General features: G+C 42.1%; 1 protein-coding gene across 3 annotated transcripts in view; it reads right to left on the bottom strand.

The window, feature by feature from the left end:
• SLC23A2 (solute carrier family 23 member 2) overlaps positions 1–17,668 on the bottom strand; it is a 127,648-nt gene that overhangs the window by 62,440 nt on the left and 47,540 nt on the right. The window contains exon 2 of one of the 3 annotated variants that reach the window (XM_063091151.1): positions 4,812–5,099. In XM_063091151.1, coding sequence (XP_062947221.1) covers positions 4,812–4,919 — 108 coding nt within the window. In that variant the 5' untranslated portion in view covers positions 4,920–5,099. Of the gene's footprint in view, positions 1–2,607; positions 2,792–4,811; positions 5,100–17,668 lie in introns of those variants that run through there. The other 2 variants (XM_063091143.1, XM_063091134.1) reach the window with 2 other exon arrangements.

Raw genomic sequence — 17,668 nt, 5'->3', positions numbered from 1 at the left:
ATTCCAGGGCGACTGACAGGGCACCAGGACTCCTAGGTTTAAGAATCTTTGGATGTGAGGCCTGATGCCTTCTTGGGCCTCCTTGCTCATTGGGTATTGACGAACAGTCACCGGTGAGGCACCTGATTTTAGTTCTACTATTACTGGTGGGACTTGTTTGGCCAGTCCCATGCCTGCTTTCTCGGCCCATACAGAGGGAAAAAGCTGGAGCCAGGACGGATCAATAGAGGAGGGAACTGGTCTTTCATGTAGCCGGTATTCTTCTTCTAAGCTTAGGACCAGGCACATAGTAGGGCGATCATCCCACGTTACTTGTGGACCCTCAGCCGAGAACTGGATCTGGGCTTTTAGTTTGGTTAGGAGGTCCCTGCCTAACAGAGGAGCAGGGCACTCGGGTATGACCAGGAAGGAGTGGGTCACTTGTTTATGTCCAATCTTTAAAAGTCTCTTTGTGGTCCAGGGGTAGATTTTACTGCCTGTTGCCCCTTCCACAACTGTCCGTCTGGACCCTACTTTACCCAGAGGCTGGGTCAATACCGAGTGCTCAGCCCCAGTGTCGACTAGGAACTCGATGGGGGTCCCCTCCACAGTCAGCATTACCCTAGGTTCGGGGAGGGGATCCGAACCCCGACTCCCCTAGTCATCTAGGGACAGAACTTTGGCTTTCCGGATGTTTTTCTTTTGGGGACATTCTCTTGCCCAATGCCCCTTTTCTTTACAGTATGCGCACTGGTCTCTGTCCAGGGGGGGTCTTCTTTCCCTAGGTGTCTGCCTCGCCCGGTTGCTCAGGTTTTCTGCCTTCCTGTCTCTAGACTCTCTTTCACCTACTACTGCGGCCAGAATCCTAGTTAAATTTTTCTCTTGGCGCTTATCGCGTCGTCTTTCCCTTTCTTCTGCCTCCTTTTTTTCTCTGTCTTGTCTCTCTTCTTCTGTCTCTCTCTTATGATACACTTTTTCTGCCTCCCTTACTAAATCTTGTAAGGAATAGTCTTGGAGCCCTTCTAGCCTCTGTAACTTCCTTTTAATATCTGGGGCTGACTGCCCGATGAAGGCCATGGCAACTGCAGCCTGCTGCCCCTCAGAAGAGGGGTCAAACGGAGTATATCTCCTATAGGCCTCGGTTAGACGTTCTAAAAAAACCGAAGGGGGTTCAGCCGGTCCCTGCAAGACCTCTCTTACCTTGGCCAAATTAGTGGGGCGCCGGGCTGCCCCTTTGAGACCTGCCACTAGAGTCCGGCGGTAGACCAGGAGACGCTCCCTACCTGCGGCCGTGTTGTAATCCCACTGGGGCCGATTAAGGGGAAAAGCCTCATTAATGAGGTTCTCGAGCTGAGTAGGGGCCCCGTTGTCCCCGAGGACGTTCTTGCGAGCCTCCAGGAGGATCCTTTCTCGCTCCTCAGTGGTGAATAGAATCTGTAAAAGTTGTTGACAGTCGTCCCAAGTTGGCTGATGGGAAAACATAAGAGATTCAAGGAGCCCTGTGAGTCCTGCTGGGTTCTCAGAGAAAGAAGGATGGTTAGACTTCCAATTATAGAGGTCTGCTGAGGAGAAAGGCCAATATTGTAGAGGGACCAGGCCGTTGGGCTCGGCCGGGGGTCCCACGGCTCGGAGGGGCAAAACCACAGTGGAGTCAGGACCCGAGTCGTCCGCCGGGCTACGGACGCGACGGCTCCTGGTCCTGGCGGCTAGTCCCCCAAGGTCAGAAGTATCGGGCGCCTGGCTCGGCGCCGGTCCGACCGCTTGGGGGGCCAAGGGAGGTGGCAGTGCTGCCGGGTAAGGCGGGGGTTCAGACATAAGGAGTAAATCGTCTGTTGCGGGATAAATGGGGATTGGGGGAGGAGCGGAGGGCCTCCTTGTAAGTGGTCCTCGAGAATTTTCTGGGCCAGAGGCAACAGCGACCTTGACGGAGGGTGGCACCCACGGAGGAGGGCTCTGGGCGAGGTCCAGCCACACCACAATGTATGGGACTTGGTCTGGATGTCCTCCGGTTTCCTGGAAGACAATCTTTTTAACTGCAAAAAGGACAGAGAGATTAAAGGTTCCTTCTGGCGGCCACCCTATGCCGAATGTAGGCCATTCGGAAGAGCAGAGAGTCTGCCATTTTCCTTTTTTGATTTCCACGGATTGGTTATGAGCCCTGGTCTTTACATCTTTCCAGTGATCTAGAGTGAGAGAGAGAGGGGTAGAAGTACCTTGTCCCATTTCATAGACCTCGAAGAGAGGGACAATAAGAGAGACACTTACTACAAATAAGACAAAAAGAAACCAAAAGCGTCGGCGAGACCGAGTTGCGTAAAGGCAGGAAAAGGACTCAGATGGCAGAGCGCGCCTCCCTAGGCGCGACGACGGGATCAAAACGCAATGATCCTCTGCTGGGGGGTCCACCAGGCGTCCCTGGTCCTCCCCTGATCCTGGGACGTCTCCCAGGATTACCGGGTGGTGAGCCCCCGAACACGTCTGTTCGCTACTCACACGTCAACCCGGAACAAACCAAAACCAAAATGTGCGCACCCTGTGGGACAGTCGGAATCACTGAGTTAGACACAGAGACAAGACACAGAGACAAGACACAGAGACAAGACACAGAGCGACTGCTGGCCAGCTTACCTCCCGTTGGTGGGTCGGTGGTCCCTGGGTGGGGGTCTCCGATCCCGGACGAGCCCCCAAATGAGAGACCCCTGGAGTAGGCGGTCAATTGGTTTGGAGACCCTCCCAAGGAACAGCGAGACCACGGGTTCGGATGCAATCAGCAAGAGGTTTATTTGAACACACGGGTACCCGGGCGACACAGTCTTTCGGAAGACTGGCGCGCCGGGTGGAGTTTCTGGGCTTGTTTTGTAGCAAAAAGCGCGGGTACAGAAGCAAGAAGCAAGGTAATTGGTTAGTTCAAATCAAGCCAGGGGTGGACTCTGGTCAAGTGGGAGTCCTTGAAACAGTTGAGGGGCACTCTTGAAACTTTAACTGACTTATCTACTTCTGGGAACTATCCGCCCTTGGCTCCGGGCTGGGGCCCAGGTGCATAACTGCAGATATCTCAGACCTGCCCTCTTGGCTGTACTTTCCCTATACCCTTGTAAAAAGCACTTCCTTCAATAAAAGAAAATAAAAACCAAAAATAGGCAGAAATGAGCCAAATAGATATTTTAGAAGTAAAATTGTTAGAATAAAAATTCAACACAACAGGGCCAGCCCGTGGCTCACTGGCTGAGCGTGGTGCTGACAACACCAAGCCAAGGGTTAAGATCCCCTTACCGGTCATCTTTAAAAAAAAAAAAAAAAATTCAACACAAACACATTACTGTACACAAAGAATTGGTAAACTGGAAAATACTGGGAGGTTTATTCAGAAGGTAGCACCGGAAAAAGATATCCGAAACAGGAGAAAGCACTTAAAGAAAAATGGAGAGACTGAGAGGCACTGGGTGCATGATAAATAGAAGTTCACGCAAGAGCTGAGAGCAAAATAAACCGCTTTTCAGATGTACAAAGGATGCGACAGTAACCATGCACAGATCCTTGGTGTATTTTTAAAGAAAACTAAGAGGGAAGGAGAAAGATGCAGGAAACAACAGGGAGTACAAAAACTGATAACACATGCTGGTGAATTTAAATATCACAATTTGAATGCTAAAATAAGTGAATCTAAAATTCTAAACCATAATGACAAGGCAGGTGGGTGGCTAAGATATGCAAAAATTCTTGTCTCTGAAGTGAAGGAGGGTGAGAGTGAATAATCCACTGGGCTCTAAGGCAAAAAAGAAAAAAAAAAAAAAAGCCACAACAGAGACGAGTCAATACCCACACATGAAACTTTCCTTTTCATTCTTCAAGATGATCTAATTTAAACTTGAACAACTGACTAATGAATAAAGTATATTGTCTCTTGCTTTAGAAAACCTGTGTCAACAATAAGCCTCCATCATTACAAAAAATCCAGCTTCAAAATTTCATTTTACAGGAAAAAAGAAAATAGTAATGCCAGTTGTAAAATCAGTTGAACACCTCTCTGCAAATTAATACAGTAAAAATTAAACTGTAAACACAAGTAGCCAACCAATGTGCTAAAAGATGCCACATTCACGTTTTTCTTACTGAGTAACGCCATGGTGAGGCAAATTCCAGAACCGTGTTTTAAGAAATCCTAGAATAGTATTCTTGCCATTAACCACATTTCCGATATCAACAGAAAAACACCCCAAGGCAAGCTCTCTCTCTAAGGGGCTTTTATTTCTTTTTTAAACCAACACTTTATAGGTAACTTTATACACATAAGTCATAATCCTATATCTGGGAAAAATATCAGAATTGAATTCTGATCATGTGTAATCATCCTTATCTGACTGATACTACTTTTCAGATAAAACTACCTCTATCTTAGCTGCCGCCGCCATAATACCATGCACGAACAATTTGGGTTCCAAATAATGTCATTCATCCGCCCACCTTACAAGATGAGTCTGAAGTTGGGTTACATGTTACTTCATAAGAGCATGTTTTTGCAGATAAAACCAAGACTTCGACATCCTACAGTATACTGTAAGCACTAGGCTAGGTTTAAAACATTCATAGCAATACACAATTTCTTCCTGGAGTTAATCCCATCAGGTGACTCCAGGCTGAGAGCAGGGCTAACCCCCAATGGTTAGCCTAAAAACTATCTCACTTGAAAAGCATTTATTTTTTTTTTTTTTCAAATACCTTAACCTTCACTGAAAACATAAGTATTAAAGCCAATCCATACAGAAACTGTTGATTCCATACAAAAACTTTAGAGTGATTTAAGAAGAAAGGAAGACAGAGAATACTATTACCGGAAGAGTAAAGAAAGCGGGGTGCTTTGCTTCGTCTTCATATTTGCCTTCCGTCGAACTTCCGGCCTCCATTGATTTGGACGTGGTGTTCTTACCAATACCCATCATTAAGACAGCACAAGCAGCTGTACCCAGTCGTGAGACTGGAGTGGCTGGAAGTGAGGGCTTACTCAACAAGGAGCCCAGGGCAGAGTCGGCCCTTCCAGTGTCTGGAGCACCCGATTCTTAGGCAGAGATGAGATCCGCAAACACCATTTCTTAGCACCTAGAGGGAGTGCAGCCAATCGCCTAGAAGCACACAAACAACAAAGGACACATGGTCATCAAGTTTCCTGCACAGAAAAAAGTCATTACAAGTTACACCCAAACATACAAATATATATCTCCTAATTATGCTTTTCAAGTACCCACCCTCTCTTCATTTACAGTCATCCAGATTCTGAATTGCCCCTTGGAGAGTGGGACTACTGAACTATCAAAAATAACACAATCCTAGGGAGAAAAAAATAGTCAAAGTATGTCTCTGACATGCATTATGGTACATATCTTATAACCCAGAACTACTTTACAGAGCTTTCTGCAATGAGAGAAATGTTCTGTATCTGCCCTGTCCAATAGAGTCATCACTAGCCACATATGGCTACTGAGCACTTGAAATGTGGCTAATGCAAATGCATTTTAATTGTATTTAATTTTAATTAATTAAAATTTAAATAGCCACTTGCAGCTAAGCTACTACACTAGACAATGCAAATATAGCCATTTTACCATGACTGGAGGGATATTAAAATAACTGTGAATTCCCTACACGTGCCCAATTAAAGGGAGGGGAACACTCTAAAGCATTAAAAGGAGGTGACAAAGCCAACCTAGAATTAAATGGCCATACAGGAATTCCAGGAAGGCAGCAAGATGAGCTTTAAATGGGCTAGAATGCCACCCAAAAAGAAAAAAGAGAGAGAGAGAGAGAGAGAGAGCGCCAAAACATTCAATATCAATCAAATGCAGTATCAATCAAATGACAACATAAACCTAAAAAAGAAACTCAATCTCCCCCACCAGCTAAAGAGAGGTAAAGTGACAAGAGACAAGATGGGATGGGAGGTTGGGAATCAACACTACTAGACCCAAGATGGATCTGACATGTCCAGAGAATCTCAGAGGTTCTAACATTATTTAATAAAGAAACAGCATAATACCCCAAAGTCTAAGAAAAAGTCAAAAGCAGGAAACCTCCAGAATAATTCTATGTAGCCAAGTTTCAGTGAAGCAGCAGAAAATTAAAAATTCAATTTCAAACAATCGAGGTACATATGACCTGGGAAATCGAAGTGATCCACCCTAAGATTAACAAATGTTTGGAGATAGATCTGCCATATGACCCAGCTATCCCACTGCTGGGAATGGAAATCATCAAGTTGAAGGTATACCTGTTCCGCAATGTTCATCACAGCACTCTTTACAATAGCCAAGAGCTGGAACCAGCCCAAATGTCCATCATCGGATGAGTGGATACAGAAAATGTGGTATATCTACACAATGGAATACTACTCAGCTATAAAAAAGAATGAAATACTGCCATTTGCAACAACATGGATGGACCTTGAGAGAATTATATTAAGTGAAACAAGTCAGGCACAGAAAGAGAAATACCACATGTTCTCACTTATTGGTGGGAGCTAAAAATAAATAAATAAATTCACACACACACACACACACACACACACACACACACACACACACACACACTCACACACACACACACACACACACACACACACAAAACCAGCGGGGAGGGGGGAGAAGACATAACAACTACAATTCCTTGAAGTTGATACAACAAGCAAACAAAAAGGACATTGTTGGGTGGGAGGGGAGAGAGGGAGGAGGGAGGGGGGTTTCGGTAAAGGGCCACAATAATCAACCACATTGTATGTCAACAAAATAAAATTAAGGGAAAAAAAACAAAAAAAAATTTGGAGAACTAGGCTTCAGAAGTGAGAGGGCACAAAAGATCCCTACAGGGGTTGGCACACATACAATAAAACATGCCTAGGTATGCCTGAGTTCTTGTAAAGAAAAAATTAACGCAAGCAGATTGGGGTGGGAAGGGCAGAGGACATTTACTGGCACTCCAATTAGGGTGATGTGAGATCTTACCACCAATTAATTTCCCACCAGAAATGAATAACCCAACCAAGCTGTCCTGCAAATGTCAAGACAGGCCTGCAACAAGTTTAGAAATACAAGTAGAAAACTTTCTGTTCAAGGCATTCTTCATGGGATACTTTTCATTCCAAAAATACTTTGGATGAGCCAGGGGGTTAAAATGAAATGTAAACAAATAAGAAAAGACAAAGAATTACTGTATACAAAATTTGAGAGTTCAGTAGTCAGAGAGCAAAAAGAACAAACAAAACATCAATGGAATGGAGATAGCTAAGTACACACGTCAAATTCTTCATAAGTGGCTATTCTGGTTTACATACTGATTGCACATTTTGCATTTTTGTTGATATCATATCAACGTTTGTTTAAAGCAGTGGTTCTCAACCTGAATTGATTCTGCTCTCCAGGGGACATCTGGCAATGTCTGGAGATACTCAGCCATCATAACTAGGGACAATGACTACCATCTATTAGGTACAGGCCAGGGGGTGCTGTTAAACATCCCACAATGCATAGGACACACCACACAATATACAATAATCCGGCCCAAAACATCAATATTGCCAAAATTGAAAAACTCTAGTTTAAAGATATTTCCTTCTTCCCGAAAATGGCATCCCACATGTGCATGTTGATCCTTAGTACAAGATCAGGTCCTCCAAGGGATACACATGCCAGTTTGAGAAGCAGGGACATGTATATCAACACACAGAGCAATGCCCATCAAGGAACAAGTCTATGGGACTTACTGCAGCTTAGACACTTTTTAAATAATTTTCCCTTTTCAAGAACAGGGACAAATAGATCATTAAATATTTTTTCTAATCTTTTCTGTTGCTTGTAGGTGCTATAAGGACCCATTTTACTATGTAGTTTCCAATTCATAAAAGGGGAGACTTCCTATATCCGGAGGAAACCCTAAAGGCTCTTCTTATAGCACTGACAGAGATGGTGTATGTTAATTACTTAAAATTAACCTTTTTCCTATATTCTTATTTAAAATGTTTTACAACAATCAAAAAACCCAATTCCTAGCAGAAATAAAGTTTGCAAAGAGGCAGGAGTGTCCGCTCATCTGCTATGGTGGCTGGTGGGAGTCCTACTTTGTGTGGCTACTCATGTTCCTATGACTAGAGACCTTTTCTTGAACTCGTTACTGGTCCTTTCCTTAAATATTTCATCTTCACCATCAGCACGGTTTGTCTTCCTCCTGAAGCACTTGGACATGTCTGTCAGTGATTCTCTGTCTTTCTCAGACTCTACCCTTCACCAGGCCTCCCATACCTGACACGCCACAGTGCTCAGCTTGCTGATCTGTGGTCAGGACACCACCAACAGATAAGTCCAATGATGCCAGCTTCCTGTCACCGTCAAGAGTATCCATGCCCACCAAAATCAAGCAGACAAAACTCAGTCATGTACCAAGATGTCTCAGAGAAGCAGGAATATGGGTCAACGAGCAGTTCCCTCCGCAGGAGCTAGCAGCACATTAAGCCAGGAGGGCACCGAGATGAGAGGTTGCATTCAATTCAGCAGAAAAAAGAAGAGAACCTCAGAAGTTCCAAAGAGGATAAGGATAATGGTCAAACTTGTGCTTGGGGAAGGAACTTCCTTACTACGTGAAGATGTGTAGAAGATGAAGAGGAGGTGGGAAGATGAGAAGCCTGGCGTGTCTGCACATGAGAACTGGGGGTTGTGGGCGGTAAGAGAGAAACTAGAGAGTGTAACAGAATTAGTATCCACTTGTGTGGAGGGCACAGGGGAAAGGGCCCTGGGGTCTCTAACCTGGGAGTCTGAAGATCATGATAATTTATAATAATGTTTATTTTATTTCAGATTATGAAAACACTGCAGAGACTTCTTTGGAATATGAAAGCATACATCACATTCAAAAACCCCCTCTGCAATCTCCATCAAAATAAACCAAAACGGAGAGAACAATATACCTACTTAGCAACTAAGAAAGGCCCCAACTTCAGAAAGCTTGGTGGAGAGCACCTCCATGCCCAGCCCTGCACACACAAGAAGTGACCCCAGCACTGGGACCCAGGCCTCACAAAGTGGGGGTGGGGGACTGATGGACATCAGAGGGGAATGATCAAGCAGAAAGCAGACCAAGCTGGGCAGTCAGAGTGGAGTTAACACCCCGTGAGGCAAAACTAATGCAGGAACTAGGAGTGTGCCTTTAAAATAACTCTAATTCCTACCCACAGGGGAATTCAAGCAAAAGTAGTAACTAGAAGACCAAAAGAGTTCTTGGAAATTAAACATGACTGCCAAAATAAATCTCCTGGCAGACGTACAACTGGAAACCATACTTGTAAATTATTAGAACAATTCTGCAAACTATTCTTAGAGCCAGAAGAACCAATACCTGTATAAGAGGAGTTCCCGGACATAATAACAGAACAGACAGATAAGGAGACAAAGAAATAACAGTCAAAAATTTCCTCACAGTGAAGACAGACTTGGGTCTTCAAACACACTGGACATCTCAAGTGCTGGGGAAAAGTACTAAAAGAGGAAACAAGTGGCACAACTTGGTGAAATGTCTGAATTGTAAAGATTTAAAATTTTGAAATTTGTCAGAAAAAAACAAAATCATACAAACCAAAACTGACTACTTACAAAAGTAAAGATAATTAACATTAGACTTCTCTTCGTTAACAGCAAAAACTACAAGAAAAAGTGATGTTTACAGCATTCTGCAGGGAAAGAATGCACATCCTAAAATGCCCCATCCAGACAACGCTCAGTGGTCCCACCACCCTTTAACAGCCTCCACGACCTACACTATCACACACACGTCCTAACTGACTCATCAAAACTGTGCTATTTAACAGCAATACGAAGTGCCACTGCAGGGATCAGTACAACCCTGCTGATGGTCATTTGGGAGACATGTTTATAACAATTGTAAATAATGCTGGCGTGTAACAAATCCTTTGCATGCCCCTGATTCCTTGGAATAGAGTCCCCAAGGAAGAATTACTGATTAAAGAGTGGAAGATTTGAAGGTTCTGAGACATAAAACAAAATTCCTTTCCAGAAAGACTTTCTGTTCTGGCAGTCCCACCAGCAGCAAATTTGTCCATATCATCAATGTTTGATAGCCCGTAATATAAAATCTGTTTCAGTGGATAATTTCTCAGAGATTTTGCTGTGTGTTGGAGAGTTTTTCTGTCTGTTGGCAAGCACAGAACCTCTTTTGTACTTTATCCTTATGCCCTTTGTCTATTTTCTACAGTGTTTGTAAAACTTTTTTTTGACAGTGACTCGAGGGTTTTATTCAAACCTGCAGTATTTGGTAACGCAGATGAGCTGTCCAACTCAGCCTCTGAAGTAGCACAAATGTGTAGGTTGTAAATACCTTACATGACGTCCGTGTGTCAGCCTCAAAGTGCTTAGGATTTTTCTCTCAAATATCTTGCTTTACTTTGATTATATTCTATTTTTGCTAGTTAAACCCTGCATGAGCATCTTCCTATAAAACTTTTTTTAAGGATATTAATTCTTTAATTCTTTGTTAAACTTGATACAAACATTTTAATCCCAGCTTTTTGTTTGCTCATGAATTTGTGAATGATCTTTTGTACTGCCAGAATTGTTTTCAATTTTACATAGTCAAACCCATTAATCTTCTATGTTGTGACTTAGCCACTGCCACTCACCATTTTCCCCAATTTTTTTTAATAAATATTCATGAGATACAAAGCTAATCGTCACCCCTCGTGCCCATGATGTGAGGGCCAGATTAATACTGGCAGCATACCCATAACCAGAAATTACTTGTGTCCCCTACCCAATTATCCCCCCACCCTCCACCCTCCCTCTTTCCTCCCCACTCAACTTTGTAGCCGTAGGAAGGTTCCCTCCTTCTGTAAAACCAATGCACTACTGTGGTCTTTCTTTCCTTCCTTCTTTCTCTCTTAGCTCCCACATATGAGTGAACGCATGCAGTATTTATCCCTCTGTGCTTTGCTTATTTCACTCAACATAAGTTTTTCCAGGTTCATCCATGTCATTGAAAAAAAAAAATGCACGAAAATGAACATACCTAAAAATAAAATCTTCCTGAAGTAGCCATAACAGACTTTTAACTTAACCAACAGGAGTTTGTATTTTCCAGAAGAAATGATAGTGAAATACTGCTAGATTTTTATGAGGCCATGTGCCACACAGTCACATACAGAGGGACCATAAGTCCTTTGTTCTGCATCCAGCCCCATCACTTTAGCACGTCAGCAGAGCTTTCAAATCCACACTCACCCATAGGGGAAATAATGAAATTTTTAATGCAGAATTCATTTATTCTCCTAGGCTAGGTTTTCCTTAGTGTTCCAGACATGCACATGCATTGCAGCAGCCAACCCCTCCCACTGTCCCCATCATCAGGAACAAAGGGGGATGATTCCATCCCAACAAGAACACTTTCTGTCAAGTATTCTGTACTCAATCTTTCTACCAAGCATTTAACTGACCACAAATTCCCTTCGCCCTCTTTTTACAGAGCACACCCTTTGGTGTATCCGGAAGACTCAGGCCCAAGACTCAGGCCCAAAGGAGTACATGAGGCGACTGAGCCAAAGACAGTGCAGGCAGCAATGTTGTGAGGAGGCTTCAGGGAAAGGGCCACAAAGCCCAGGAAGGGAGGTAGCCTTTGTCAGGGATGGCAAATGCAGGGGACAGAAGAGGAGGAAGGGGAGAAGACAGTAGCTGCTGAACAAAGAAATGGATCCTTGGAAACTTCTGGAACAAATCCCCAAATGACACAGCATTCTACACCCAAGTACACAAGGGTGACGAAGACAGCCTCAAGGCCAGAAACCACGTACCAACCCAAGATCACAGGGTGTGTGTAAATGCCAAGGTCCAGATGCAAAACGCCAAAGATAAAAGGCAAGGGGCAAAGAAAAAATGGAATTCAGGGTCCGTGTCAAAATTTGTGTTAAAACAAAAAGCAAAATCTCCCAGGGAATTTGACACTAGGTAAAGTTTGCCATCCCATGGCCCACATCTCAAGTCCACTCACTGTCTTGCCCCTGACCACATGACAAAGGGGAAGGAGGTGCTGAGGGCGGAAAGATCGTGTTTCACTAACAATGGAAATGATGACGACAATGACAATGATGGTAGGAACAGCAGTCTTCAATTGCTAAGTGCCTACGTGTGCCACGCACGTCTCTTTCCTCTCGTTACACAAATGGCCATTATTTCTTGCCAGTGAGCAGAGTCTCCCATTTGCACGCTAACTCCACAAAAGTGGAAACTGATCTTCAGAGAAGTTAAGTAACTTGCCAAAAGAAACACGACCATAAGTGGTGGAACAAGATTCAAAAGTTAATCAGTATTTCTAACCTGCCCTATCACTGTTTATACAAGCAAAACATAAAATTGTCCTTTCGATGCTCAGCTCACAGCTGGTCTCCCTGGCCAAATACAGCCCAGGCCAGCTGGCCTGTAAGCACTGTCTTCCTGAGATTTGCTGGTGGTTTCTGCCCTCCTTGTGACTTTTGAGGGAGCTCCAAAGGGCAGGAGACACCTCTGAGCATTTTTTCCAGGGCTGAAGCCCACCCTCCTCAAACAAGGAACTCCTCAACCTTGCACTTCTCCCGACCCACATGGCCACTCCACACCACAGGCCACCACTGTCCCTCGGCAACCTCACCACAATGGCCACTTATCTCATTTCCTATTCCATCTTGATGGCTCTAAACACTTTGTCCATGTGGCAACCAGCATGATCACTCCACAGAAATGAGCATGCTCTTTGAAGTCTTCCTAATTAGCTTTAGAATGATACCCAAATCCTTTCACCAGGCTGAAAGGGAACCGTGCAACCTATCCCAGCCTCATTCAGTTGCACCTGGCCCCCACTGTACTGTTATTTAGACCCTTGAAGGTGTCATCCCTCTTCCAACTCTCAGGCCTTTGCACATGCTGTCCCTCCAAAATCAGCACCCCCCGCACCTCATCTCTTTCTATTGGTTAACTCCCATCAATACTTTCTCTGATCACCACCTCGTCACCACATCTGAGAACCATTAAGATGGTTGCAACACAGTGAGAAAAACATGCACCTGCCTGCCCAGCCCGAGAGCTGCAGGAACAAGAGACAGAATCCACAGTCTCACCATCAGACCCCCACCTCTGGTAAACGTGGCCCATATAACAAAGATTCCCTAAAATTTGTGGAATGATAAATAATGTAGTTTCCTTTAAAGGCACATGACATAGTGTCACAGTCATTCTTGCTTAATACTCTTACTACATCAAATCTATCAGTGATGCAACATACACATTAATGTCAGGGACAAGCTGGGGATGTTGACATCACCACTATCACTGGACACTGATGGTGAAAGATGAGGGCAGTGTCTGAAAGGAAAAGACCAAATTATAACTGGATCAAAAGATATGGAAATGAGAGAATCTACAACGAAATGGCTAGCTGCAAAACATATGAGCAAGACTCTTTTGACGTGACTGAATCAAATATTTCCCAAATGCCAGCAATGAGCATCTACATCAGAAGCTGGCTAAGGACCCCCTGGCCTGTTTCTGTATGGTCCCCAGCTAAGAGTGGTTTTTACATTTTTAAAGGGTTTAAAGGGTTGTAAGCAGCAACAAAGAAGGAGAACATGTAAGAGAGACTAGCTGGCCCACAAAACTAAGGTATTTAGAGAAAAGTTTGCCAACCACAGACAATAATAGTGAAATAAGCCTGTTCAAAATGACAATAACATCAAGCACTTCTTAAGAATAAATTTAACAAAAAAAGTGTGTGTGACTTTTATGAAGAAAACTATAAAACATTACCAAGAGACATAAAAGAGATTTGAGTAACCATAGAAACAGACAGTATTCCTGGATATTCATTTTCCAATAAACATAATCTTTATGGATTTAATAAAAATCAATTAATACCCCCAAAAGGTAGCAGGAGATGTACTAAAAATTACTCTGGAAGAAGAAGCAAGAATAACCAAAAATATTTGAAAAACAGTAAGAGGAAGGTGCTCTATCAGATACAAACCCTAACATAAAGCTGTAACAAACAGAAGAGTGTAACAGAGGTACCAAAACAGACTAACATACCAGACAACAGAAAATCCACAAACTGACAAATACATATGGTGGCATTTCAAATCGTAACACGAAGTATGAATTTTTCAATACACACACCAATTAGTTCACTGAGTAATAAAATCCACAAAAAGTAAGACCTAAGGTAAAAAATTAAAAATAGTCATAGAAAATTATATAACATTAGGGTGCTGGACTCCTCTCAGAGTACCATTAAAGACAAAAAGAAAGAGCCTGACAGATTTTACAATATGACTTTTTAAAGATTTCTATATGGAGAAAAATCAAACAAAATTAAAGGGCAAAATGCAAAAGACACAAGACAATGTGTAGATATCTCTCCTATTTGAAGAGCTCTTACAAATCAATAAACAGAAAACAAAATCCTCAATATAAAAATGGGCAAAACATGTGAGTTTTTAATCCTCAACCCCCCCAAATATGAATGGCAAAATAAATGCTCGATCCTTGTTTAAAACCAAATAAAAGGGGCCGGCCCGTGGCTCACTCGGGAGAGTGCAGTGCTGATAACACCAAGGCCCCGGGTTCGGATCCCATATACAGATGGCCGGTTCGCTCACTGGCTGAGCGTGGTGCTGCCAACACCAAGTCAAGGGTTAAGATCCCCTTACCGGTCATCTTTAAAAAAATTAAAAAAATAAAAAAAATAAAAATAAAAAACCAAATAAAAGTGTGCTGAAATGAGGAACCACTTTTTACCTATGTTAGTCATTTTGAATACCTTTGTTGGTAAGGTGATGAAAAAATAGACAAACTCATACACTCCTAATGAAAAATAAATTTACTAAAAGGAAGGCAATTTGGTTATATGTGTCAAGAGATATAAACATTCATATTTACTTCTAAGACTTATTCCTGAGGAAATGCTACTCCCAGGAATTTAATAACTAAGATCTAAACTAAACTAACTAGATCGAAACTAACTAAAGAACAAGGATTTAGACACAAAATTGTGCACCTTAACATTGTTAATAAGAGCAAAAATCAGGAAATAACCTAACATCCAATATTAGGAGAATGAATGGAATACCATTAAAAAGGAATCCCATGTAGCCATTAAAAAGATAGCACAGAAATATTTATTCACATGGAAAGATGTTCATCCTACGTTATGAAAAAAAGGAAGTTAAAAAAATAGTATGTACAACATTATGCTAAATGAAATAAGTCAGTCACAGAAGGACAAATATGGCATGATGCCACTTATGTAAAGCATCTAAAACAAACTCAGAAGAAGAGTAGGATGGTGGTTGCCAGGGCTTGAGGGAGGGGGAAATGAAGAGTTGCTATTCAACAGGTATAAAGTTTCAGTTATGCAAGATAAGTTCTAGAGATCTGCTGTACAACATTGTGCCCATAGCTAACAATACCGTACTGTGCACTTAAAAATTTGTTAAGAAGGTAGATCTCATGTTAAATCTTTTTAACACAGTAAAAATATAAAAAGAATGGTAGAAGATACTGATTTTTTTTTTTTAATGAGACCAAAACTGAAAAGAATTAAAGTCAATTTACACAACAAAAAATATAGTACGTACAGCACTAACCTACTGTGTATGTGTACGGTGTGTGTGCATGTATACACACACCAAAATGTTAACCAAAATGTGGAGCCACAGGAACATAAATGAATTATTTTCTTCTTTTTACTCCAAAATTGTTTACTTAATGAAAGACAGGCCCACCCACTTCCTTCCCCAAGAGCCTGATGACATCCACACTAGCAATGATTCTTCCTTATTGTTCAGACTCCAGTCCAGGAGAGGGACTGGTGCCCTTTGCAGTGTCCTCTCTCCGTACAATGTAACACAAATCAATTTAGTCCTTTCTGTAGAAAGCTCAGGACACAGCAGTGTGGAGTAATGTTCTCTTACTTAAAGTTCTAAAATAACTGTGTTATCAGAGGAGAGTAGAGAAAAACCAAGGTCCTGCAAATTATACTTAGCATTTAGATTTTATTTATTTGTTTATTTATCTCCACCAATCCCCCCTCTGCCAACGGCTGAAATCAGAACCATCTAGACTTTCTTAAAGCTGCCCTGCAGCTGGGGTTTAAAAAAAACAAATAAATAATTAAATAATTTTTTTTTTTTTTTAAATCACTACCTTAGAGCAAGCGGAAAATCACTACAGTCTCAAAAAATAAAATTGAAAAAAAAAAATCACTTCAAAATAAATGCAAGCCTGGGTGGAAAATCAGCAATTTGGAAAATTCTGTCATGAGTAAGTAGAAAAATAAAATATTTGAGTCTTTAACAAATCTTTCAATTCCCTAATGACTGCACCACTGGCTCTCCAGCCACCAACAATCATGCACAAATACAGAATAACAACAGCTTTTAATCAGTACTTATTTCATCAGCTTCAGCCAGTAATCATTTCTTTTGCACTTCATTTTTTTATCTGACCATTTCTCCCCTGTCCAGGAATCAGAGTCAATCCTCTCACAGTGACTCAGCAGAGCCACCTGACTTGGAAGTACAAAGGTACTATCTAAACAGAGGATTTAAGGGCTGTGCTACTTCCAGAGCTAAAAACAAAACCTTTTGTGTTTCTTGGAAGAACCACCAAATCCTAAGAAAAACATGTCCTCCGTGATCAGCACCAATCATGGTCCCTACCACATGACATACAAAGCCCTCAATGGCTGAATTAATCACTAAGAGTTCTCCCAAAGGGCAAAATTCCCCTGTGTACTGTGTACAATTTGTTCTTTATATTCCTTGCTGTTAGCACAGAATAGATGCTCAATAAATACTAATGAAATACACATTTACCCCAAATAGGTGGCACTGAATGAATACTACATCAAAAACATAAATACATGACGAATCCATCATTTGATCTAGACATAAAATCCTATAGTTCTCCAAAAGAATACAATAAGATCAAAGAAATGGATAAGAATCATTGATTCATGTGCTTAAGATTCACTTGGGAAGTTTAATTAAAATGCAGATTTCTTCCACACACATACTTGAAGACAAAAGTTCACAGCTGCTTTATTCATAACAGCCCCAAACTGGAAACATCCAAAGACCCACCAACAGGTGAATACATAAACAAACTATGTTGGGTCCATCCAAAGAAATGCTACCCAGCAATAAAAAGGAAGGAAATACCGATGTACAGGAGAGCCTGGATGAATCTCACAGATGTCAGGATGAGTGGAGGAAGCCAGACAAGACATGCGGCCTGGTTCTCAGAAGGCAAGACTAGTCTACAGTGACAGGAAGCAGACAGTGGTTACCTACGGCAGGAATGAAAGAAGAGAGGGGCTCTCCAGGGATAGGAGGAAGACTCTGTAGTGAAAGAAATGTGCTATATTTTCACTGTGATTCATTTTAGAAGAAAAAAAAGAATTAAAAAAAACCCTGTAATCCCACTAATTTAAAAAATGTCTCCTCCTCAAATTCTGTTTCTGTAGCCTTCCATTGGGGCCTGGGAATCTACATTTTTTAACAAATGCACAAACACTCTCATGCTAGTGGTCCTTAGGGCACCCACATCTTGGGATAGGCAACCAAAAAGATATTTTATCCTCTTTCATAACCTATCTAGACAGGTGAGAATATGACTAA

Source organism: Cynocephalus volans, chromosome 1, assembly GCF_027409185.1.
Source record: "Cynocephalus volans isolate mCynVol1 chromosome 1, mCynVol1.pri, whole genome shotgun sequence".
NCBI classification, from domain to species: Eukaryota; Metazoa; Chordata; class Mammalia; order Dermoptera; family Cynocephalidae; genus Cynocephalus; species Cynocephalus volans.
The sequence above is the reverse complement of the archived record's forward strand: the minus strand, read 5'-3'. Positions and strand labels throughout refer to the sequence as shown.